Here is a 24,518-nt window from a genome sequence, read left to right on the forward strand (position 1 = left end):
TTTGTTGTGTTGTTTTGTGTTTACTGCTATGAAAATTGTCATGCTGATGACTTAAAGGGATACTTCACCGATTTAGCATTCAGCTTTGTATCTGTAGAAACCCGGCAGTATTACTGAATGACCATGTTTCCCTCCCTCATTTCCCCCTGAGAGGAGAGATATCTGCATTTTGGTTCTGCAAAAAAGTCCTCCGATGATGTAATATGACAATTTTTGCATCATTGGAGGACTTTTTTGCAGAACCAAAATGCAGATATCTCTCCTCTCAGGGGGAAATGATGGAGGGAAACATGGTCATTCAGTAATACTGCCGGGTTTCTACAGATACAAAGCTGAATGCTAAATCGGTGAAGTATCCCTTTAAAGGAACAGTATGTAAGAAATGTATATCAATTAATCATAAAATGGCCCTGATGTGTCACTAGATATTAAGAAATCATTTTCATTTTAAATACTTATATCACTGACAACAGTGGTCTGGCCAGGATATTGTCATTTAAAAAGTGGAGTTGCAGCCCTCAACTGATGTTTATGTTGTCATTTTGTGTATTGGCCACAAGTTGTGTAATTGCAGTACCAGTTTTAGCCACAAGTTTTGTGATTGCAATACCAGTTCATGGCCACAATCCTAAATACTGTTCCTTTAAGTTTACGAGTTGGCACTAACATGTAATCAATAGGGAATGAGATAAAGCATATTTGGTGTGCTGTACGAGGGGAGGGCTCTGAGGGAGGTGATGGGGTGGAGGAGGGATGCTGCAAAAACTGTCATGGGACTAGGATTGGCAATTTTCTCACTCTGAAATACGGGACAAAAGATGATCTGCTGCAGCAGTGTGGATATGGTTTTGTGTATACGGTGTATTTAAGTAATTTGTCAAAATGATATAGCAAATCTCCTAATTAAATATTAATTTATTACTCTTATGCTTTGGAAACATATGGTAGGTTTATTAATAGTTTGTTAATTTACTTTTAACACAGTCCTTTAATTGAACCATTACCTTTAATATCTGTCTAAAACAAAACACTTGTGACTCCTGCACTAAAAGTAGAAAACATTATCCTCTTCATATTAATCTTACGTGTGACAACCTAAAACTAACATTCATTGTGTAAGTTTGCAGAGACATCATCAAACACTTTTCTATTTTGATAAAATATGGTAAGCACACAGCTGACTTCCATAGTAGGAAAAACAAATATGATGAAATTCAATGGGTACCATCAACTGTGTGCTTACCATCATTTATCAAAATATATTTTGTGTTCATCAGAAAAAAAGGAATTCATACAGGTTTAGAACAACATGACGATGAGTAAATGATGACAGAATTTCTGATGGTGATTCGTATATAACAGTGGTTCCCAAACTTTTTCAGCGTGCGGCCCCCCTTGTGTACGGTGCATTCCTTCGCGGTCCCCCTAAGAAATTTTGTGACCAAAAAACTGTTCTAAAACTCAACATTTTAATAAAAAAACATTAAATTATACAAAAAAGTGGTGCTTTTGGTAAGTAGCCTTTTTTTCGGTTTAATTACAAAGAATTCATGATAAATTAATGTATTTCATAAAATGTCATAAAACTGCCCCCCCCCGGCACCATCTCGCGGCCCCCAGTTTGAAAACCACTGGTATATAACATCTTTAATCACTACGTTTGGCTTCGGTTTTATTGTATTTGCAGTTTTGATCAGCATGTGTCGCCATCTTACGTCGAGTGGCGGGAGTTTGTCACGCGCCTGATAGTGAAGTGGTAACCGCTTTGAACGTCGGTTGTACGGTCATCGGGGTGTATTATGAGATTGAATAAATTCACTCGGTTATGTCCACTAAAATTTCGAAAACGCCCATAGAATGGCTACACCCTCAAACAGTGCACTATTTTAAGGGTACAGGGAGCACAGTCCAGGTTTACATTAAAACCGGGATCGTTAACACAGCTTTATCCATCTGTTAATGTAACGGGTTCTCTTTAAAAAAAAATTCATGTTCACTTTTGAAATAACGGTTAAAAATTGCGAGCTAATTTACCTGAGGTGATCTTCCCTCGCGATAACTTCTGTGGGCGGGGACGCATCGCGCACTGACAGACACGCATTTTCATTGGCTGCAGCTTGACCAAACAGAAAGTCGACATTTAACCACCTTTTTTTTTGTGATTATGTACATTTATTGCGCTGCGTTCATGTTCAAAACTCGGATCGCAAATAAGTAAATTAAATATTTTCCTTTTTATCTCCATCCAAAAAAAATCTAACAGTTTGAACGGCGTTCCCCGATTCCACCACAAGCTTTCGCTGCGCACGCGCGATGACGTCACCTCCTACCCGGAAAAGTTTCTGTGCGCGGCACCAGTGGAGGGAGTTTAAAATTTATTTTCTGATCTATTTAACGTTTATTTTCTCGGTTGTTTTATCGTCAGGAAACTTTTATCTTTTTGCGTTTATACTATCTATGAGGATCTGAAGTGAAGGGTCAGTATTCCGGCTCTATTCATTCTTTTATTTGAGGTTTTTACTTGATTTGCTGTTGTTTTGAGAGTCATTTAATAAATAGTTTATTGTATCACATTTATGCCACATTTGTCAAATTAAATCCACCGAATTGGTTTCTAACAACATTTGTTTTGAAGTTTGGGCATCAGACATAACATCTCATAGCATCAGTGTTTGTTTGTGTGTTACGTTAAGGTTTAATCTCATGTGTGTATTTTACTTTGACCTTATATTATGTTTTGTGATGAAGCAGTACATCTTCATATCACCTGAATCATTTAAAAGACATTTTATTTTCTAAATGGAACTTACTGCTCTGTTATGATTGTTATAAATCAACAGTACACACGAATGATGTCTGTCTGTCATTGATTGACAGAGTGATGTCACTATCAGGAGAACCTTGTGTTCAGATTCCTCCAGAACCATTACCAGTAACTCCAGTCCAGACCACAGAACTGATCTGTCCTGATCTGGACCTGTCTGTCTCTCTCACCCCAGAGCGACCTGCAGACAGACGCCATCGACAGGTTTGATTCTTTGAAAAAACATAATATATATATATATATACTGCTGTCCATGTATTATAAGAACTCAATGTGTTTGTGTGTTTCAGGTGCGTTTTAATGTGAATCCCCAGCGCGAGTCTGATCCGGTGGTCCTCGCGGTGATCCCAGAACCCATAAACACCCAATCAGCAGCTGGAAAACCTCAAAACAAAGAGAAGAACGGTAGACCAATCACAGTTGTCATATCATTTTATCAGACAGAAAATAAAGAGCAAACTGATCTTCAGGCTTATCTCTTTTAAAGGGGCCAAAGAATGCATTGAAATAAGCTGTTAAATTGTTCGGGTGTGCATGATTTTTGAGAAACGCTTTGGAAAAGGCAGTAAGGGGTGTGTTTATTAACCGACATCGTTGTCTGGGTTGCGTATGTGTGGGGCGTGTCTATCAAAAGAAGGTCCAGATTCTATTGGGGTAGGGGCGTGTTTGTCAACAGTGGCTTTCAGAGATCATGCACCCCACCTTTAAGTGCAAACATTATCGGTTTTCCATATCTATTTACAACCCTAGGGTTTGCCTTTATAATGAAAATGATTTAACATCTTGGAAGCAGACATGTACTTGGGTAAAACACAACAAAAGAAACAATGCAATGTTTTGCACAGTTTGCCAGCAGTTTACAGGTAAATCAGACAAGTTGGGAATCTTTTTTCGTTGAAACATGTTGTATGTGTATACAATTATATTTTTTTAAATTTTTAAATATGTGACAGACACTGAAATCTTTTTTTAGTGGCGCCAGTGAAAATGTTGTCAGAGTAATTGAAAACCTAAACCGCTTGGCCAGTAAAAAAATTCTTTGCGTTGAGCCTTTACGAGTCTGCGTCTGTTTGTTTTTAGGTAATGAAGCTGGCACGGGGCGAAGTCGTCTAATGGGTGGAGAGTCTGTAACATGTGATGGACAGCTGATGGAGGGGGTGGAGCTAAACACAACCCTGGCACTGAGGGCGGGGCTTCATGAAATGGAGGAGCTGGTGTTTGATCGCGAGAAAGCGGTTAAAGAGAAATTACAAAGCTCCACCCTCATAAAGAATCACATCAGCACCAGAGCAACAGAAGGTCAGACATCCAGCAGCACACACATCTTACTGCCAACATCATTTTACTGTTTCACTCTTCCTTTATTTCCTATAGGATTAAACTTTCCTCGCTCTCAGCACCTGTACCGGGCTTTAGTCAGCGTCAGCCTATCACACGAGCAGCTCGTCAACCAGGCACTACGGGATAGGCCGGCGCTGGCCCCGCCCACCAGCTCCCAGACCAATAAGGTCAGATTTAACTTTTTTGACAGTAATATTACTGTAATGATAATGATATTGTTTATATATAGTTTAAATTACTCTGGGTTGAAGCTGATATTCTGAGCTCTGCGGCGTCCCCTCGGACAGCACACCAAATATGCTTCATATTTGATTACATGTTAAGACGAATTGGGATTTGGATTTTCAAAATTAATTTTGCCCACACTTGTATGTAAAATGATAAAGTAAGTTTTTTTTACCATTGAGCAAATTAAATTTCTAAGAACAGGAGTCACAGGCTGACTCGTGCTTTCAAAAACTATAAAATTGAACAAATCATGGTGTCCCCAAGACACATCTGGAGAAATTGAGCTGTTTTTAACTTGACACGAATCTTAAAAACACAGCACAAAAGACATCCACTTGCATGTGTACATTGACCGGCAATCAATTGTCCTGCGTGCGTGCGTGGCTGACTGAATGGATTTCTCTGGGCTACAGGCCAATGATGCGCTTCAATGAATGTGTAAATAAAAGTATTTAAGTATTCTGATAATGCATTCTGTTAACGTTAGTATGCAGTATACAGCCCACTCTGTACAGGTGTTTATTTAGTAAGCAAGTATTTCATTTGTTTTCAGCTCTTTTGTGTGTTTTTGTGCAGTTCTCTTCACAGCCACTAGAGGCGCCAGATCTACTGCCGTTTTACAGTGCTGACAAGATGCTCAGAGAGACCCCACTGTTGCCAGGCGACCACATCTCTTTACCCCACCCACATCCTACCCCGAGACCCACCAACACCACCTTTCACCTACATCATCTGCACAAACTCTGGGAATCATGAACTTACATTTGCAGAAGATGAGGTGGAATTGGTTTGTGTGTCGTCTTGTAAGGTTTAGTGTGTATTTATGTGTTATTTAAATGTTATTTAATATTAAAAAATCTTTGAGATAACCCATATTTTGGCATTGAATAAATTCACCAACACACATAATGAGTTTAAAGAAATGTTTTGTGAAAGACTTGACTAAAGAGTTTACACTTTAAATAAAGGGGAGTTGATGTCTTCTGCAAGTGTGTATTGTGGAGACGGCAGCGTCTTCCTGTCACCGGCTCTGGATGTTAGTAAGCCGGGTTTGATTAAGTGAATTCGATCTGTTCCTCTTCTCTCTGGGATGTCACTGATCTTCAGGGGTGAGCGTCATTGGGAACAGAGAGAGAGAGAGAGTCCACTGTCCTCAAACCCAGGTTCAGTAATCGTCCTGAGAGTTTCTCTGCCACCGCACTGACACACTGAACTGATGAAGATGATGATGAAGATACTCTGTCTGTTTTGAGCTCAGTCTGAGAGAGATGGATGTGTTGGAAGGTTCTGGATCTGGTTGGTGTGTGAACTGTGGAAACGTGTCTGAATGGGATGACTGGGAAAATCAGTCGCTCTTTAACCACACAGAGCTGGTGGTCGTCACGACGCTGTGCGTTCCGCTGCTTCTGCTCGGCCTGCTGGGAAACGCGCTGACGATTCTGGTGGTGTGGCACCGCCCACAAATGAGAAGCACCACCTACCTGTACCTGAGCAGTATGGCCGTGTCTGATGTTCTCATTTTGTTGTTGATGCCTCTGGATCTGTATAAGGTAAGGTCGTGAGTTTAAATACACTACCGCTACAAGACAGAAGCTTGTCGCCCTGAGACAGTTTCTTATTTTCTTTTAATGTGGGTTCACACCAGCTGCGTTTGAGCCGTCAAATTCACATCTACCGCGTCTAGTTTACCGCTCGAACATTTTTAGTTTACTCACTTCATTCACGTGTGAAAGTCTAGTCATCGAGACATTCACACGGAAATTCGAGTCATGGGGTGTGCCTCCACTTGCTTCCTGTAATCACGTCACTACTAGAGCAAGCTCCTGATTGGTTAACTCTGCACGTTTTTCTGCCAAAGTTAAAATTTTTCAACTTGCGTGTTTCCCGCGGCCACGCTCAATTTTTGTTATTTGTGTGAAGGATGTGGAATTGCATCTACCGTGCCACGCTGAACGCCTCATTTGCGCCGCGAGACCTCCAGACGTGTGTCAACGTGCCTTCACATTGACTTAACATTGAAATCACTTGTGCTTGATGCCTCTACCGTGGCTGGTGTGAACGCAGCATTACACTATCAGTGTTTCATTCGTTCATATGAGTCTTGGATATATACAAGATATCATAAATAACATCGAGGAAGCATCTGTGACGAGCATCTGATCTGTAGTGTCTGCTTGGTGGCGGTCTGTAGTTTGAAGGCGTGTCTGGTATTTGTCCGTTGCAGCTCTGGCACTATCGTCCGTGGCTGCTGGGAGATGCGGTGTGTAAACTGTCTGTGTTCATTGGAGAATGTTGCACCTTCTCGTCCATCCTGCACATGACCGCGCTGGGAGCGGAGCGATACCTGGCCGTTTGCTTCCCGCTCCGTGCGCGCTTGCTCGTCACCAGGGGACGTGTCCGCATGCTGATCGCTGGACTGTGGGGCGTGGCCATGCTTAGCGCAGGACCCGTGTTGGCGCTGGTGGGTGTGGAGCGTTTAGAAGGCGGAGTCAGCGAATGTCGCTGCACACAGTACGCCCAGACGTCCGGCCTTCTGAAAGCCATGCTGTGGCTCTCCAATCTCTATTTCGTCTGTCCTCTCACAGTTCTGACCCTCCTCTACGGTCTGATCGCCCGCCGCCTGCACATGCGTGCGCACGTGCACCGCGACAAAACGCACCGACAGACTCTGCGCATGATGGGTGAGCACAAGGAATTATGGGTAATGTGTGAGTTTGGACATAAAATGAAAAACTTTTTTGTTCACATAAAGAATAACAACATAATAGTTTGGAATGCTGTGGGGGGGTTATATAAAGACATTTTTTTTATTTAAAGCTGCAGTCTGTAACTTTTGCCTCTCTATCGCCATCTCTGTTTGAAGTGTAACATTGCAGTTATTTGCGGAGTAATTTTCTTTATGTGTGTACGCTACTCTGTGCAGATGAATTTGATCAAAACATCATATCAGATCTGTCATTATATATCCACGTGACCGTTAGAAGTACATCTTAAAAGTCATATATCTGGAAAAAAATGTTATCTGAAGTCACGTGGATGGAAATCTGCAGCGTTTGATCTGACTAATGGAAAACTTAATATTTCATAACAAATCATGTTACCGATTAACATCTAATCACTGCTGCAGTATTTAATCTCCTCAGATGTTGAAAATTCCTGCTGAGCTCTGTCACAATCACTGAAGACTTTCACCGTTTTAGCAACTGATGTAAAGATGTAAAAAGTCAACATATTTATGCCATTTAAAACATTACAGATGAAACGCTTTTTTCAAACTCTTCATCATCGGCACACACACTTTTTATTTCTGTTTATGAACCAGATGTAAAAACTCACATTTCCAGAAAAATCTGACCTGACAGCTCGAAATATAAATCAGGATTCTAAGCTTACTGTTGTTAATCATTTTGAACACAGATTTTTTTGTTTGTTTATTAACACCATCAGTTATGGTTTGCAGCTTTAAGTTGTGTGTGTGTGTGTGTGTGTGTCATCATTGCACATTAATAATGGTGGGCTATCATTTACATTATAAAGTATTGTTTATTATTAGTTAATGTTAACAAATGTAATTAAATTGTTACAGGTAAATGTTTTTTATTTAACTCTGTCTCTGTTTCTCTCTCTGCAGTGGTTATCGTGCTGGTTTTCATCTTGTGTTGGCTGCCGTTTCATGCGAGTCGGACGTTGTTTTCAGTGTCAGACTCCAGTGATAAACTCTATTATATCAGTCAGTATTTTAATCTGGTGTCTTTGGTGTTGTTTTATGTGAGTGCTGCTGTAAATCCACTGCTGTATAACATCATGTCTGCCCGTTACCGTGCCAGTGTCCTCGCCCTGCTGCGGTTAACGGTGGGCTCCACGGACGAGCTGCACCACCGGGCCCGAAACTCTCCGCTCACAGCCTCTCACTCCAGTACACACTTCTGACCCTGACACCTTGGCATCGGCGACAGGTCTCGGGTCAGTCAGCTGATCAGTGAAGAACATGAAGATGGCCTAAGAGTTGAAGGGTTTATAGTTACCCGACTAACACAAGCAAACTCTTTCTGTCCAATCGATATGGAAGTGTACAATATGTAGCTTTAGGCTGTCCGTGGGTTGGCATTGGGTTTTATACATCTACATTTATATACCAGACATATACATATCCAGCAGCACTATTGTGCATTACTGAGTCATTTCTTTAATTTTATTTATCTCATTTGATGGGCTTTGTTTTATGGATATTAAATAAAGGTTTCTCTCTGTGACAGTCTATCATTACTCCAATGAGTTTTTTATGATTATCAACTGACGGGTTAAACCTGATCAAATAAAATATAGATTTGTGAAATTGCAACAGAAGAACTGTACATGAATAATGTCTATGTAAAGTCAAAGGTAAAATTATAAGAGATTATGCTTGAATAATTAAGATTTAACTTTATAGAATTTCAATTCTTTATAATATTTAAATACAACCCCACACTTCACCAGACTTTGGTCGAAATTTTGAGTTTTACCGTCATATTTACGACTAATTTTGACCATGTTTTAAGTCGTAATTACGGAATACAAAAGTTGAAAGTACGACCTCGGAATTACGACTTTTTTTATCCGGTAATTACGACTTTACAAGTCAAAATTTCAACTTAAATCACGACCCTTTGTCCTTTTTTCTATCACATATCGTATCAGAAAGGCCTGAAGTAAAAATTCCAAAAATCCATAAAAATGGAATTTCACTTTTAAAGTTGTAATTACGAGATAAAAAGTTTCATTTTTACGTTTAAAGTTATAACTAACTTCGGCTTTTCATAACTTTTTGCTGATGTGATGTGTTAGAAAAGATTCATATTTAAAGTTGTTTAAAGTCGTAATTACTGGATGTAAAAGTCCTAATTACGACTTTTTAACTTGTAATTACGACTTTTTAACTTGTAGTTACGACTTTTTAACTTGTAGTTACGACTTTATCATCTTGTAATTATGACAAATTACGACTCTTTGCCCTTTTTCTATCACGTAGCACATGGAAAAGGCCTCAAGTAAAAATTACGAAAATGGAATTTCACTTTCAACGTTGTAATTACGAAATTTTGACTATGTTTAAACTCGCAATTCCAGGATAAAAAAGTCAAAATTTCGACATTTAAAGTTACTTTTCGGCTTTTCAATGTGATGTGTTAGAAAAATAGCACAGAGTCATAATTTAAGCTGTAATTTTGACAATGTTTAAAGTCTTAATTACAGATTTCAGAAACTGAAGTTTGGTGGTACACAATAAAAACTCTAAAACACAGCTGAAGTTGAAGTTTAATGAAATGTTATGTAACAATAAAACAGCAAATCTGCAAAAACGTCTGAATGAATTAACGGTACAAATCAATCCAAACATTTCCATATTCTGTTCCAAACATTGCTAGTAATAAATAAAGCCACAACATATTCAGCAAGTGAAAATCTCAACAGAAACAAACATGAAGTCGTGCAAATAAACACCAGCAAGCAAACACATGCTGAATAAAATCTCAAGAGTAAATAGAAGCGTGCATATCAGCAGGCAGTCCATAAGGAATCAAACATTTCTTCAGGCAAAAGATCCAATTTTTCATTCTTAAATATAGTTTCACCAACTCTTTATATACATTATTTACAGATTAATGCAAAAAGATGATTTATCATGATAGTTTTTCATGTTAACACAGAAGCGATGCAGTTAATTCAGATAAAAACACCTCAAGGCACATTCAAAAACTAGCCATAAAAAAACATTCTCCTATCAAATGATGCCTATTGCTATATTATGTGTCTGTGACGCTTGTATTAAACACATCACCGTGTTACTGGAGTGAAAACTAATAAATAGTTTGAATCAGAGCGGTTTCCTCAGGTTTCATTCAGTTCAAATTGATCTTTTCATAATTTTGCACCAGTGCAAAGTAGATTTACAGTAAACACAGACAGTATTAGTAGTACATCACAATATTTCATACAAACTTGCAAAAGTCTTTACATTTTTACTAACGTAAATTCATAATGTATTTTAAACTTCTGAGCGCGTCATAATTCCAGCGTGTGTGTGTTTAGCACTAGGCATCATTACATTTAAGCCCTGTGTAACCATGGCAACTAAGATTTAAGACTTTGAATATTAACACGATCAGCATCATCGCTCTTTCCTCCTTTTATAGGTTGAGTGCTATAAAATATCTCCAAGAGTTCAAATCAATAAATAAATCCACTCTTTATCATACATTATATGAGTATACTGTTTACATTTATATAGAGATCCATTAATACATCAAACATTCAGTAAAGCTGAACAGAAACTGTAGTGATGCAGCAACAACCAAAAAAAAAAAAAAACACAATTCTCTCTCTCTCTCTGTATGCGAGTGATTAGAACAGATCATTGTAAACATGAATAATAGACTGTGTGTGTGTGTGTGTGTGTGTGTGTGTGTGTGTGTGTGTGGTCAGGTTGTGAGTCCTCTCCTCTCCAACTCTTTACTTTGTTTCAGCTCCTTTATTCTGCAAACACGCACACACAAAAACTTCATCAGTGGTGATGTTAACAAAAAGTCAATAATGAATGAGTCGATCATTATGTTTTAATTGGTGAAGAGGACAAATCAAAGCAAGAACTTTCAGACAACAGAACACATTTAAAAATAAGAGATCTTCATTCAATCTACTTTCACACACGTTTTTATCTCTTTTCTTCGCCATTTCTTAAATCTGTGTAATATATTTCCTCTTCTTTGATGATCTGTATGATCGCTGAGAGTTTGATTTGGACGTTACTTGTAGTTTACAACATAATAAAGATTTTGAGCTTCTTGTAAACTTAAACACTGTTTGATCTTATGTTAGCCTTACATCTACACATACAGTGAAGATGTTATTTAACCTCATCGTGTTTTTAATCAATCTGTGTGTCTACTGTACACAACAATATAAAATACACTATTTGAAGGGATAGTTCATACAGGTTCTATTAATGTAAAGCTGATTTGAAACAATTAAACAGTTATGAAAGCGCTATATAAATAAAATTAAATTGAGGTTTACAACAACATGAGGATGAGAAAATGATAACAGAATTTTCATTTTTGGGTGAACTATCCCTTTAACTTCAAAATGGCTTAATCCACTGCTTACCCCTTGCTTTTGAAACACATAGAAAAGCTACGGTAGCCGCCACCGGACAAACATGTCATTGTCTGAGTCAACTTAGTAAAAAATGTGTTCATCAACTCATTCCCCGCCGTTGACGAGATAACTCATCAATTAAGAGAAAACGCTTTCATGCCAATGATGAGAATTTCCGGCTTTACCGCTATTGTCCATCAGGACAACCCTAACTGCACTTCTGCAACTTATACAACCCGGAAGTAGCGCCTCACGTAAAAGAGAAAAAACTTCATGTATGTTTTAAAGATCGCTCTGCATCTGAACTCTATCAAAAGTCCTTCACAAAAATGGAATGATCTCAGCAAAATTGGGTGTTTTTGAAGAAACCTACACATATTTGAGAGGTGATAAAAAGAGAACTAATGAAGGTAGGATGAAACGTTTTTTTTTTTTTTTGAAAGCAGATGGTCCTTTCATTTGATATATTGTTTGTTTATATATTTAAAGAAGAACATTTTCTGGAAGGCATTAAACTTTTGTGAAAATCATGAAAAATGCTGGAGCTGGCTGGCAACTTTTTTTAAAAAATTGCTGACGGGGAAAAAGTTCAGGGCTCTTTCCCCGCCAGCGGCACAAAATGGCGACTCTCGGTGTATGTAGATAAAAAGTTCTCGTTCTAAGTTAATAAACACATAACGGTTCATTATGAAAGGTCTTTATACACCCCTGATTATAGAGTTTTGTATATAATTTTGCATTTCTGTCAAGAGATCCTTCTAAAAATTACACACTGCACCTTTAATCTTTATTAATAGTTTTACCACATTTTAGAATAATGAAAACTGAGGTGAAATAAGAGACAGAAGTGTACCTGTGTCTGCAGCGTCTGAGAAAACGCATGATCTTTCGTGCAGCCTGGTCTTGTTTTTTTGTCAGAAATGACCCTCTGAGAGAGAGAGAGAGAGAGACAAACTGTTAGGTGATGTGTACATACAAACAGACAGACACAGACACACACATACACACACATACACACACATACACACACATACACACACATACACACACACACACACACACATACACATACACACACACACACACACACACACACACACACACACATACACAGACAGTTAGAATGCAGAATAAGTGTTTAAGTGATGTTGTGTGTTTGTCTTACTTTAGTTTTGTGTTGATGTTGCCGGGTCCTCTGTGTCCCTGTTTGACTCGCTCGTACTCTTTATAACTGCGGTAGTACTGCTGAATGAGGACGGCCGCTCGACGTGACTGCTGAAACTTCTTCTGCTCATAATAACTGCGAAACTTACTCTGAATCAATATAGCGGCCTGTGTCATCTTCTTATATAAGGCATACTGCAGAAGAGACACACACACAACACGTTAAATCATTTTACTGGACATATAAAATAAACATTGTGCACATAATGATTCTAATCTATTCTGCCATACATAAAGAATCTTTGATCCGTCTACTCTTTATTTTGAAGTGTGGGGTATTTTTGCTGTAAAACTGTAGTCTACAAATTAAAACAGCTGGGCAAAAAACCCTCTTTGAATTAGAAAACATCAGAAAAGTTTTTACATTTGCATGGTTTTATGTTTAAATACACTACAGTATTATTATATTGATGCATATGAAAAAAGTGATGTAATATCTCTTGTGTTCACTTCACATTTCATTGTTTTTCATTTAAAGGCACAATATGTAGGTTTTCACTAACACAGTGTTTTAACAATATTTAAATTCAGAGAAATGACAGTGTCAGTTTAGCTTGAGGAAACATTATATTCATATAAAACTTACTTTTTACCAATAAACTGAGAAGAGTTTTGCATCAAATAGATTTTTGTTACTTAAATGATGATTTATAGACGATTTATTGTTACATCTATGACTTCGATTTTAAGTCATATACACGCGACAGGCGACTTAAATATAGACGCATTTGAAACAAAACTCCATGCGTTTTAGATGTTAATGCAAGAATTCTTTCATTTCGTGTTCGGGGACACAATCAACTTGTGCATAAAGCTTTGATGACGTCTCTCATCCTTGAATTACACGAGTGGGGCTGCTGAGAGTGCTGGCAGCCTATAGGGACAGCGACCTTTGACCCCACCAGCCCTCACGTTACAAAAAAAAAACACTCAGGCACACCAGGAATTCTCCCAGTCCTCCCGATGAGCCAATCCGGGCCTGTTAAGGGCTCATTATAGTTGTGCGTAGATCCTACGACGTATGTTCCGTGTCGGTTTTCATTTATACTTTTGCTTCGTCACAGTAGCAGCGCGAACGTCAAAGAAGAAGCAGCTTAGCCCAGTTAACTCACAAACAAAGAAGAAACAGAAAGTTGTTGTGTATAATTTGAGAAGACCAGCAATGATGGAAGTAAATAAACAGCGACTTTTGATGCAGTTTGAGTTAAATCACTCCTCAACTTGGCTCATCTTTGTTTCACCATCACAAACATAAATACCTATGACGCTGTTTTTTTTACCTGACGGGAGGGGTTCTGGTGGACCAATCACAGCGCTTGCGGTCCCTGTAGATCTGACGCGCTGTTAAAAATTTTGCGCAGTGCACGTCAGGCTACGCAGAGCTACGCACAGGCTACGGATAGCATACGGCGTAGAACTTATGCACGACTATAAATCGGGCTTTATAATGTAATTAAAAAAAAAAACGTCTGTGAACGTAACTCCTGTCAGATCAATACTTTAGGTTAAGACTAAAACTCTCATTGTTTCACGAGCTCTTTAACAGCGACATCAAGCTGCGGCCGTATCTTCTTGTTTAAGGACCTTGAGTGGTGAAAATACAAAATATTGTGCCTTTAACGGTGTTTACTTGCTGCATTATGAATCTACTTTTCAACCGCAGTTGTTCAAATATAAGTTCATTTGATTAAACTACAAAGACATATAACAAACACACAAATATATTCATGTAGAAACAAAAGAAAGCAGACACACACTGTACAGCACTGTGTGACATCTATTGTGTGTTATCATGGGTCACCAGCTAAACAGTTTAGTTTAATATTACCTTCAATGCTATCCATGTTAGCTAGCATAAAATTAAACAAGAAAAACAGAAGAGAGATCAGAGACAGAGCAGCAATATTAGTGTGTTAGCCAAGACATACAACACAAACACACAAAGAACATACAATACACATCACTGATTTTGTAGAAAAACTACTTAACACTTCAAACATCATCTGCTTTATTAATTCATTATTATCAATCATTTCTAAAGCTTTAGTTAGATTTCAGTCAAACAAACTTCTCCTTTAAATAAAGTGACACAAACTGATGTTGTGTGTTTATGTGTATCGTACCTGTTTGTATTTGCGGTAACAGCGCTGTATAACTGCGGCCGCCATATCCTGCTGTTCCTTTAGTCTCCGCCCCTAAACACATCATAACCAATCATTACACACACAGTAATGTCAAATGATTGTGTGTGTCGTCTGTGTGTTTTTGTGTTAACGTGTTGACCTTGTATCTGCGGAAGGCGTTCTGAATGACACGTGCGGCTTCATACAGCTCTCTCTGCTCGGTGTCTGTCAGAGTCAACAGTGCAAAATCTCTCTCCATCCTTCCATTGGCTGAGGCGTTCAAAAACTCCGCCCACGCCACACTGCTGGGGGGACGAAGTCTCTGCAGCGCCAAATCACTGAGAGGGGAGGGAGGGGCGGGGCACAGGCTCCTAAAGGTACACACACACACAAAGACACACACAAGTTGGTTATTATTATATTTAAACTATGATAGTGAGGACATTTGACCCCCACAGACAGAATCTCAAACACAATCACAGAAAGAAAGAAAGAAAGAAAGAAAGAAAGAAAGAAAGAAAGAAAGAAAGAAAGAAAGAAAGAAAGAAAGAAAGAAAGAAAGAAAGAAAGAAAGAAAGAAAGAAAAAAGAGAAAGAAAGACAGAAAGAAAGAAAAAAGAGAAAGAAAGAAAGAAAGAAAGAAAGAAAGAAAGAGAGTTTTATTAACCCTTTCCTTGCCATTGATAAGTTATCTCATCAATTAAGAGAAAACACTTCCCTGCCAATGATGAGTTTTTATGGCAATCCTTATTTCTGCTATTATCCACTAGGTGTCGCTCTTACCCAACTTATAAAACACTGAAGCATCCACTGATCCAAAAACAGTAAAAACTCTGTATGTTTTTGATCATTGTTCTGAATCTGATCTCTAATAAAAGTCCTTTACAAAACGCAATTATTTCAACTTTTTCCTCAAAATTTTGTATTTTTGAAGAAACCAACCCATGTTTGACAGGTGATAGAAAGAGTACAAATGAAGATTGGATGATTTTTTTTAAAAGCAGAGGATCTGATCTTTCATTTGATATAATGTATGTTTATATATTTGTAGAAGAAAATTTTCTGAAAAGCATTAAACTTTTGTGAAAATTCAAAAAAATGCTGGCACTGATTGGCAACTTTTTTTAAAGAGTGCTGGCAGGGAAAGAGTTAATGAATTATTGCGTACAGTGGTGTTTGATTTATCATCACCACACAGCACCCTTCACAATGTAAACATATGTGAAACAATCGACCGGGACTCATTTGACCATATAGGAAAGGACATTTTAAGAGATGTTACTTCATGAATGTTTTTGCTTTAATATTTGTGACCCATGCTGGCAAAATGAGTCTGAATGCACTCGGTCTGAGTTTAAACTTCAGGCAAGAGAAACTATAAATGTTAATTTTGGATGAAATTTTGAGATGTTTTATCAAAATAAGTACATTAACCCCTCATCTCATGATCTCAATGCCAGAAATAATCCTTAAACGTCTCAAATGATCTTTATTTGTATGTTTTCTTATCATCCTTAATGCTTAATCTAATACACAAAGGATGCGTCTCCATCCACATGTGCGTCTGACATTTTGGTTTGGGTTTTAAAGATGCAGGAATTCGAAAATAAAGTTTAGGACTTGCTTGATGTTAAAAGCAAAATAAAAATGATATTCCTCAGACTGACTGACAGATCTGAAGCATCCACACAGACACCAATCTATAGGGGACAGCAGGGCACAAACTAACAATGTTTGACTTTGTCTCTATCATTCAAAAAATATTTAAGTTAGATAAATCACTTTTTAACACACACATCTCTGCTACAAATGTACACTTAAAGTTTGTTTGTGTGATCTACAGTTACCGTAAAATTACACAGAAAGTGAGAGGAGTGCAAACGTTACCCCATATGGGGGCTTCATTGTAACAAACAGAGAGTTTGTTGTTACACCTGCTAGAAAATTTAGTTTAAACACAAATAAGTCAATCAAATTCTGTCTATATACTAAAGGTGGATATTGTTTATATATCTGATAGATATCCACACATTCATCCATCATCTAAACCAGTGGTTCTCAAACTTTTTCCGTGTGTGGCCCCCCTTGTGTACGGTGCATTCCTTCGCTGCCCCCCCAAAGAAAATTTATGACAAAATCTAAAATGTAACATTTTAATTAAACAAAACATTAAGTTATACAAGGTAGTGCTGTTAGTTAGTAGCTTTATTTTTTTTAGGTTTAATTACACAGAGTTCATGATAAATGAATGTATTTTATAAAATGTCATAAATCTGGGCCCCCCTGGCACCATCTCGCGGCTCCGGACCCCAGTTTGAGAACCACTGATCTAAACATCCTTGTATTAGGCATTAATGCATAAAAATAGATTTTTTTGAAAGTGCTTCACAATTAAGACAAAAAAAATCCTAATTGTGAGTTATTTCCCATGATATTGTATTAACAGTTATCATTTTGATGAATAGTATTTACATTGTTTTCATTTTATTATCATTGTATACCTGAGACTGTGTGACAACTAACCTCGCTGTGTAAAAATGTTTTCAATCAGTTACTAGGAGTTGTTGACATGTTTATAAAATGGTGTTATGTTTTAGGTAACAAGACAGTGAGTAAAAAAATATAAGGTTAGATTTAATGACTTACACACACAACTCAGATATAAAAAAAATAAGATGAAGAAATTTACTTTCATGCCTCCTAAACACTCTTTGTTCAATATCTTCACCAAAACATCAATTCACAGGGCCCATTTGCATGTGCATACCCTGCATGCCCTGACGCTACGCCACTGCAGTCAACTCATATAAATAAATAACTAAACTGTGTAGTAAGTTAAGTCAACCCAAACCCACCTTTGAACACTGTATAGTAATGGTAGTGTGTGCATGTACCTGTCAACCGTATCGAGGTATGGCGCGAGCCAGGGCATAGTGTCATGAATAGCAGGATTGTCCCGCCTCTCTCTGAGTGGTGACTCCGCCTCTCGATTAAACTCCTCCTGTTTGATTCGTTCAGGTGTGGCCTCGATGATCTGCTCAGCCAGCGTCGCCATGTCAACCTTTCAGCAAGACCCATTGAGATGACATCATTAATTCACAATGCATGAATGCTGAACACAACAAAACTGTACAACAGATACAAAAACAACATCCTCGTACTGCACAACACACAGCATTTCTGCTCATATTATTCTGCTTCTATGATATTTTAATATGAGACGTAATGCATTAATAAAGTATCCAATCACACAAATGTTTCCGCTCTACACAACGACAATTACAAAATGACATCATTATAAAACCTGTGCGAGTGCGTGTTGTCGTTCGCCTGTGCGTCTCACCTGTAGGACATCAGCGGACAGAAAGTCCTCGTTCTCTGCGTTCTCACTGTAGTTCAGCAGCTCGTCGTCAAGTTCAGAGTGAAGAGACATCAAGTTGGAGTGCGGAGAGGTTTGAGTCGGAGGACTCGACGCCTCATAATCCATCAAGAAGAACGAATCACCTGGAGGAGGTACAGAGAGAGGGGAGGAGGGAGAGGAGGCGGAGTCCATGGGGTCAGGGACAGAACCGCTGGAGTAGGCGGAGCTCGGGGAGGGTGAGGGGGGGTCACTAGGGGAGGGGATGCTGCTGCACGAACTTAAACCTGAGAAAGAGAGAGAGAGAGAGAGACTTCACAAAATGGCCGACAGGTTCATTAGATGAACACATGTGCACGGTACTGTGTGTGTGTGTGTGTGTGTGTGTGTGTGTGTGTGTGTGTGTGTGTGTGTGTGTTTACCGGTGTCTGGGCTGCTGGAGAGTGGTGACATTGGCCGATATAAAGGTGAGATTGTGTCGTGTGTGTGTTCTTGTGTTCGAGAGTGTGTGTGTAACTCCTCCAGACAGCGGGCAAGACGTGTGTGTCCACGAGAATGAGCTACAGCCAGAGGGAGTCGACCCAAAGAGTCCGGGATTCCCAAAGCAGCGCTGCTCCAGCGATACAGCAACACCGCAGCTGCCTGATGACCAAGAGCACATGCCCACATCTACACAAACACACACACACACACAATAGTGAAATCCACTGACAATCACATATACACACATACTATACATGTATGAGTACACAAACCAGCGGTGTGCAGGAGAAATGATCAACATTCAGAGGATCCACCTCCTGCTCCACAGTCAAACTATTGACACTCAAACTCCTGAAACGCACAAAATAAAAACACAAATAACTCATCTGATCTATGTACATGTGTGTGTTTGTGTGTGTGATTGTGTATACCTCCAGCGTATGAGTGTTTGGATGAGTTGTGTGTATCCCTGCGCAGCGGCCAGATGTAAGAGCGTCAGTCCTCGATGTCTCACCGAATGCGTGAGTCTCTCTCTCTCCGCATCTCGTTCCCATCGACCGCCCAACATCATTTGTTCACACAACGCCACAATCCTGTGCTCAAACCACACACCAGACTGACACACAAACATATTCACACATTAATAACACAAACACTCCTGACTGAATCAAGTGTATGAAGAAACCACTAATATCACATCAGTGAGATAAACGACACTCATAAAAACACTAGTTACACAAACACACACACACACACACACACAGTACTCTCTGAGTTTGTGTGTGTCTGTCTGTGTGCGTCAGTATATGGGACATCAACATGGAAAATGTTCTATGAATAAACACACACTAGAGTGATGTCATGTCAAACATTCCTCTGCTAACCCTGATCACACACACACACACACACACACACACACTACAGATCATTCTCAGGTTAGATGAAGTTAAATCCACTGACTAGTTCTTCTTCAGTCAGAAGACTCAATATGAATTAATATAAACCGGTTCACACTGACTGATCAAGATCAGATCAAAGACTGTTTTGTTTGTGACACACGTGATGATGTGTGTAGATGCATTACCTGTGTGTGTGTGTGTGTGTGTGTGTGTGTGTGTGTGTGTGTGTGTGTGTGTGTGTGTGTGTGTGTGTGTGTGTGTGTGTGTGTGTGTGTGTGTGTGTGTACCTGGTTCTCAGGAGTCAGGTGTGGTAAAGTGTTTTGATTCAGTTGATGATGATACTGATTGATGTGTTGATGTCTTTGGTTGTTATTTGACATTTCTGTCATTCTGCGCTCCATCTGCTCCAGTCGCTCCAGAATCGACATCCTGAACTGATTATCTACACAGAAAACACACGCAAGATGGATCTTGATTACGTTCATGAAATATTGATGACGTGATGGAAGATGAAATGCACACACGCACACACACACACACGCACATCCCATCAATCACACAGAGTCTTGGTGAAGATATCAGAGATTGTGAGAGAGCAGTGATGATGTTCTTACTGTCACACATCACGCACACACACACACACACACACACACACACACACACACAGAGCAGTGATGTGTATTAAGGTACACACACACATACAGTTTACCTAAAACACAATTACACACAAGTCCTACCTACACAATCTCTGCTTCTCTGTGCCATACTTCAGATGATGATCAGAATAAACCGGCAAATCATTTCTCTCTCTCTCTCTCTCTCTCTCTCTCTCTCTCTCTCTCTCTCTCTCAAAGTATAAAATCACTGTTTAGATCAAACACATGCTGATCACACACAGAAGTAACACACAGTGAGTGAATTACAAATGAACAGAAATCACACAATCATCCACAGACTCATGAGAGAGAGAGAGAGAGAGAGACACTGGCAAAGAGTCAGAAAAGAAGAACAGAATGTATTCCAAACGGAGGAGTGGAAAACTGAAGAGCTCACACAGACGTCCGTCCTCAATCAGGGAAAGTCCCAAATGAGACGAGAGACAGAGAGAGAGAGAGAGAGAGAGAGAGAGAGAGAGAGAGAGAGAGAGAGAGAACTGATCTTAAATTACCTCACAGACTGCCAGAGAGATATAGAGAGACTCTATGTGTGATTGTGCGTGTGTGTGTGTGTGTGTGTGTGTGTGTGTGTGTGTGTGTGTGTGTGTGTGTGTGTGTGTGTGTGTGTGTGTGTGTGATCATCATTTGTTTGATCTAAACAGTGTTTTTATTCTTGACATCTCTACAGACTCACTGATCACAGACAAACATGATTCTCAAATAAAGAATAAATCAGTAATAGTCACACTTTCTCCTTTACTGTGTAAATATAAAGTGTTTTACACTTAAAGACTTTAACAGCTCTTCAGATTCAGATGACAGACATCCATCAGAAATATTCAACACACCCAACATCCATTTGCTTGATTCTGATTGGTTGAGAAATGTTCCATGGGTGTTGATTATTTTTCTTTATTACACGGCTCTCTGGAATGCTTGATTCTGATTGGTCAGTTGAGACATTTGCAGGTTCGTTCTTTTCAAATAATAACCGCTCCAAATTAATAACGCATAGCCGGCACTACTTGCACGAGTAAAATCGCTCCGCGCCAATAAAGATCAATAAAGATTACTGTCTGTTTGGCGCCATCTTGTGACAAACACTCGACAACCACGACAAGACACAGACAGCTTGACTGAACTTGACAAAATAGAGCATGACAGCTACGAAGCCAACACACAAAAAAAATACAGAATGGGCATTTAAACTTCTCAAAGACTGGCTAAAAGAGAAAAAATGGAGACAAGTATGAAGCAGCGGATCTTAATAAGGTATTACGATCATTTTATGCATCTGTGCAAAGTTTCGCGGAAGGATAAAAATGTTAATTTAAAACAAATATGCCAATAAAATGTTTCAAATTCATATTCATGTCCAGTTTTTTTTCTTATGTGGCAAGTAGCCGTGTAATAAGCGGGATAATGTAGAGGCAGCCGGTAGTTATTGGGAAATAAGCCCCTTCAGTGTGATACAAGACCCTCCGCTTCGCGTCGGGTCCTGATCACACTGTCGGGGCTTATTTCCCAATAACTACCGGCTGCCTCTACATTATCCCTTACGTAAACCGCACACCTAACCTTTCAAATGTCTTAAAAATAGACACCAGAGTAATGTTTGTGGTAAGTGTGCTATAAGAGTAATAAATGACTTCAGGCCTTTGAATGATTTGAAAATAACACACACCTGCGATGTAACTCCGCTTTGTGTTGCGCCACTTTACCACATTGAGTTATTTTCTAATAATTCAACAGCCTGTCGTCAACTATTCCTTACTGTTATTGTATGTTTCTTGTTTTATGTTTAATCCAACAATGTAAGTACACACAATCATGCCAATACAGTCACTTGAAACTGAAAATTGAGAGAGAGAGAGAGAGAGAGAGAGACAGAGAGCTCCTTGTACACATGGATTTAAATAGGCTTTAACTGTGAGCCAGAAATAGCAACAGCCTGATATCTAACACAACAAACACACAATCATGCAAATATAAAACAAGTTTGGGGTTTTAAATATAATGAAATGTTGATGTAAAATGACTAGTTTGAAAGTTTTTCCTTTGCATTTCTAAAAACACACAACAACAATATCAAAAAGATCTGCATTTACAGATCTGCAAAGAAAAGTAAATCCACCGTGTTATGTGTGCCAGGCCAGTAGATGGCGATGTTACTTTGTAATGAAACTCCACAGAGTGATAAATACAATAGATTAGAAATAGAAACCTTTTTTTTTTGCACTTCTGTCATTTACAGGGAAACATTTATGCTCATTTTCAAGAGCCAAAAACACCACTGTTGTGTAAAAGGTTTGATTTTTCAAAGACATTTTCACAAGCCATGAGTGCTGTAATAAAAACACATTAAAGACGATGTTTTAATTGAATTCATTATGACATGAGTCACAAGAAAATGCTTGAGATCCACATGCTTTCAGCTTCTCTCTGACACAACGAGCCGTTACATATTTGACACACATGATAATAAATGCAAATATGAATGTAAATCTTTTGGTAACTGTGACCATTACACAGTAAAAAACCTCTTTGTATCCTCAACCAATCATGCGGACGAGCCATAAGAGAAGGTTAAATAAAACTGCACAATACTGAAGATAAAATCTGATATGTTGCTAAATAATGCAATGGGGCTTTGCACAACAAACTTCTGTATTTTCTGTAAAAGGTCACATCACTTCTGTTTTAACTCTTTTCAGTTTGCTTAACTAAACATAAAGATGTTGAACTCAAAATGCCTTTAAAGAGTGACCAAAGTTAACCAATGTTCACCACATATATAGATTGATATTTAAAGTGTTAATGTTTTTCTTCTCACGGATAATAAAAGAGAATAAATGCAACATAAATCATCATAATAAGAGCTGTGTTTTTACCCCATCAGTCAATCTCACTTTCTGTGTCATAACACAGTGGTTTTCAAACTGGGGGCCGCGAGATGGTGCCAGGGGGGCCCCAGTTTTATGACATTTGATGAAATACATTCATTTATCATGAATTCTGTGTAATTAAACCTAAAAAAATAAGGCTACTAACCAAAAGCACCACTTTTTTTGTATTATTTATTTATTAAAATGTTGAGTTTTAGAACAGTTTTTTGTCACAAATTTTCTTTGGGGGGCTGCGAAGGAATGCACCGTACACAAGGGGGGCCGCACGCTGAAAAAGTTTGGGAACCACTGACACACAGGTCTGACACTTAAAGACTTCAGATAAAAAAGCTGCTAAACGTCACCTCTCGACATGTACAATACATCCATCAAATACTTTCAAATCAAATCCACTTCATCTCAGTCTCAGGCCAATCAGAAAAAAGATCTGTTAAGAGTTTATTAACAATAAATCCACTTAGCAGGTTTTGCATCTGAACTTTATTGTCTCATTAATAGTGATTTGTTCTGCTTGTATTACCATCATCACCTGAAACATAACAATCACATCAATATTCTTATGTGCTGCTTACTTATGTAAAAGGTAACACAATGTGTGTTGTGTCTTTGATTGATTGTAAAGGATCTGAAATCAATACATAAAGACAGTAAAGTTTACCAGAATATTACTGTTGAACTGAACTGGATCGATCAAAAATATATCAAATACTCCTGACATTATGATTGTAAATGAGGCTTTAAACTCTGTGCTTGTCATTCAGTTGATCATCTGTTATCTTTGACAATGACTGTAAGTTAATTACTTGTAAGTTTAGGTCATGTGCACAAGAATGGGATTTGCAGTTGGATGGATTGCAAAAAAAGAAAGCAAAAAAAACCTCCATCATAGGGAGAATGCAAGTATGGAAACAAAGATGTGTTATCTATCTTTGTGTGTAAAATGATATTAAATATAAAGACTTGTGAATGTATTTTAACCATCAGTGCCTGTCATTCTGCAAACTGATTTCCTCTGAGATTTGGATATCGTGTTAGTATTCATATGTGGATCCAAATATAATGTGTGTGTGTTTGTGTGTGTGTGCGTGCATGTGTGCGTGCGTGCGTGTCTACTCACCGTCCAGTGATAACCAGTCCAGCTGTGAGCTCGGTAAAGACGAGGCATTGCGAGCGCGATACTCGAAGAGCACAGCGGAGGAAACCACACTAGAATCCATCCAGACGTGGAGAGCAACAAGTCCAGCTTCATGAGCTACACACAAACACACACACACACAAACACACACACAAACACACATTATTTTCCATAATAAGCAAATCCAATGACGGCACAGACAAAC

The 24,518-nt window shown here is 38.7% G+C and overlaps 3 protein-coding genes across 8 annotated transcripts in view; 2 read left to right on the forward strand and 1 right to left on the reverse strand.

Annotated features, from left to right (window-relative positions):
- Positions 1–2,095: 2,095 nt before the first annotated feature.
- On the forward strand, positions 2,096–5,266 carry ppp1r35 (protein phosphatase 1, regulatory subunit 35). 3 transcript variants are annotated; one of them, XM_073875653.1, is made up of 6 exons: positions 2,096–2,477; positions 2,841–3,028; positions 3,115–3,229; positions 3,905–4,123; positions 4,199–4,332; positions 4,970–5,266. In XM_073875653.1, exons 2-6 carry the CDS (start codon positions 2,882–2,884, stop codon positions 5,147–5,149), a joined length of 795 nt encoding a protein of 264 aa, XP_073731754.1. In that variant the 5' UTR covers positions 2,096–2,477; positions 2,841–2,881; the 3' UTR covers positions 5,150–5,266. The 3 variants fall into 3 exon arrangements, with proteins under 3 accessions (XP_073731754.1, XP_055043573.2, XP_055043574.2); XM_055187598.2 differs by having other exon boundaries at positions 2,103–2,477; positions 2,878–3,028; XM_055187599.2 differs by lacking the exon at positions 2,096–2,477 and adding an exon at positions 2,591–2,705 and having other exon boundaries at positions 2,878–3,028.
- Positions 5,267–5,422: 156 nt separating this feature from the next.
- Positions 5,423–8,651, forward strand: LOC129430424 (growth hormone secretagogue receptor type 1). Of its 3 annotated transcripts, none has more exons than XM_055187595.2 (4): positions 5,423–5,943; positions 6,618–7,094; positions 8,025–8,123; positions 8,221–8,651. In XM_055187595.2, the coding sequence occupies exons 1-4, from the start codon at positions 5,662–5,664 to the stop codon at positions 8,374–8,376; spliced, it is 1,014 nt and encodes a 337-aa protein (XP_055043570.2). In that variant the 5' UTR covers positions 5,423–5,661; the 3' UTR covers positions 8,377–8,651. The 3 variants fall into 3 exon arrangements, with proteins under 3 accessions (XP_055043570.2, XP_055043571.1, XP_055043569.1); XM_055187596.2 differs by having other exon boundaries at positions 6,618–7,074; XM_055187594.2 differs by having other exon boundaries at positions 6,618–7,074; positions 8,025–8,651.
- A 1,028-nt stretch (positions 8,652–9,679) lies between these two features.
- Positions 9,680–24,518, reverse strand: part of camta2 (calmodulin binding transcription activator 2) — a 28,833-nt gene continuing 13,994 nt past the window's right edge. Inside the window, exons 11-23 of one of the 2 annotated variants that reach the window (XM_055187592.2) lie at positions 24,296–24,430; positions 19,904–20,058; positions 19,149–19,333; positions 18,990–19,068; positions 18,657–18,903; positions 18,220–18,521; positions 17,771–17,937; positions 15,038–15,248; positions 14,878–14,949; positions 14,583–14,603; positions 12,696–12,889; positions 12,384–12,458; positions 9,680–10,909 (exon numbers count right to left, since the gene is read on the reverse strand). In XM_055187592.2, the coding sequence (XP_055043567.2) occupies positions 10,855–10,909; positions 12,384–12,458; positions 12,696–12,889; positions 14,583–14,603; positions 14,878–14,949; positions 15,038–15,248; positions 17,771–17,937; positions 18,220–18,521; positions 18,657–18,903; positions 18,990–19,068; positions 19,149–19,333; positions 19,904–20,058; positions 24,296–24,430 (1,898 nt within the window). In that variant the 3' untranslated portion in view covers positions 9,680–10,854. The remainder of the gene's footprint in view (positions 10,910–12,383; positions 12,459–12,695; positions 12,890–14,582; positions 14,604–14,877; positions 14,950–15,037; positions 15,249–17,770; positions 17,938–18,219; positions 18,522–18,656; positions 18,904–18,989; positions 19,069–19,148; positions 19,334–19,903; positions 20,059–24,295; positions 24,431–24,518) is intronic. The other variant, XM_055187593.2, reaches the window with a different exon arrangement.

Source organism: Misgurnus anguillicaudatus, chromosome 13 (genome assembly GCF_027580225.2).
Source record: "Misgurnus anguillicaudatus chromosome 13, ASM2758022v2, whole genome shotgun sequence".
NCBI lineage: Eukaryota > Metazoa > Chordata > Actinopteri > Cypriniformes > Cobitidae > Misgurnus > Misgurnus anguillicaudatus.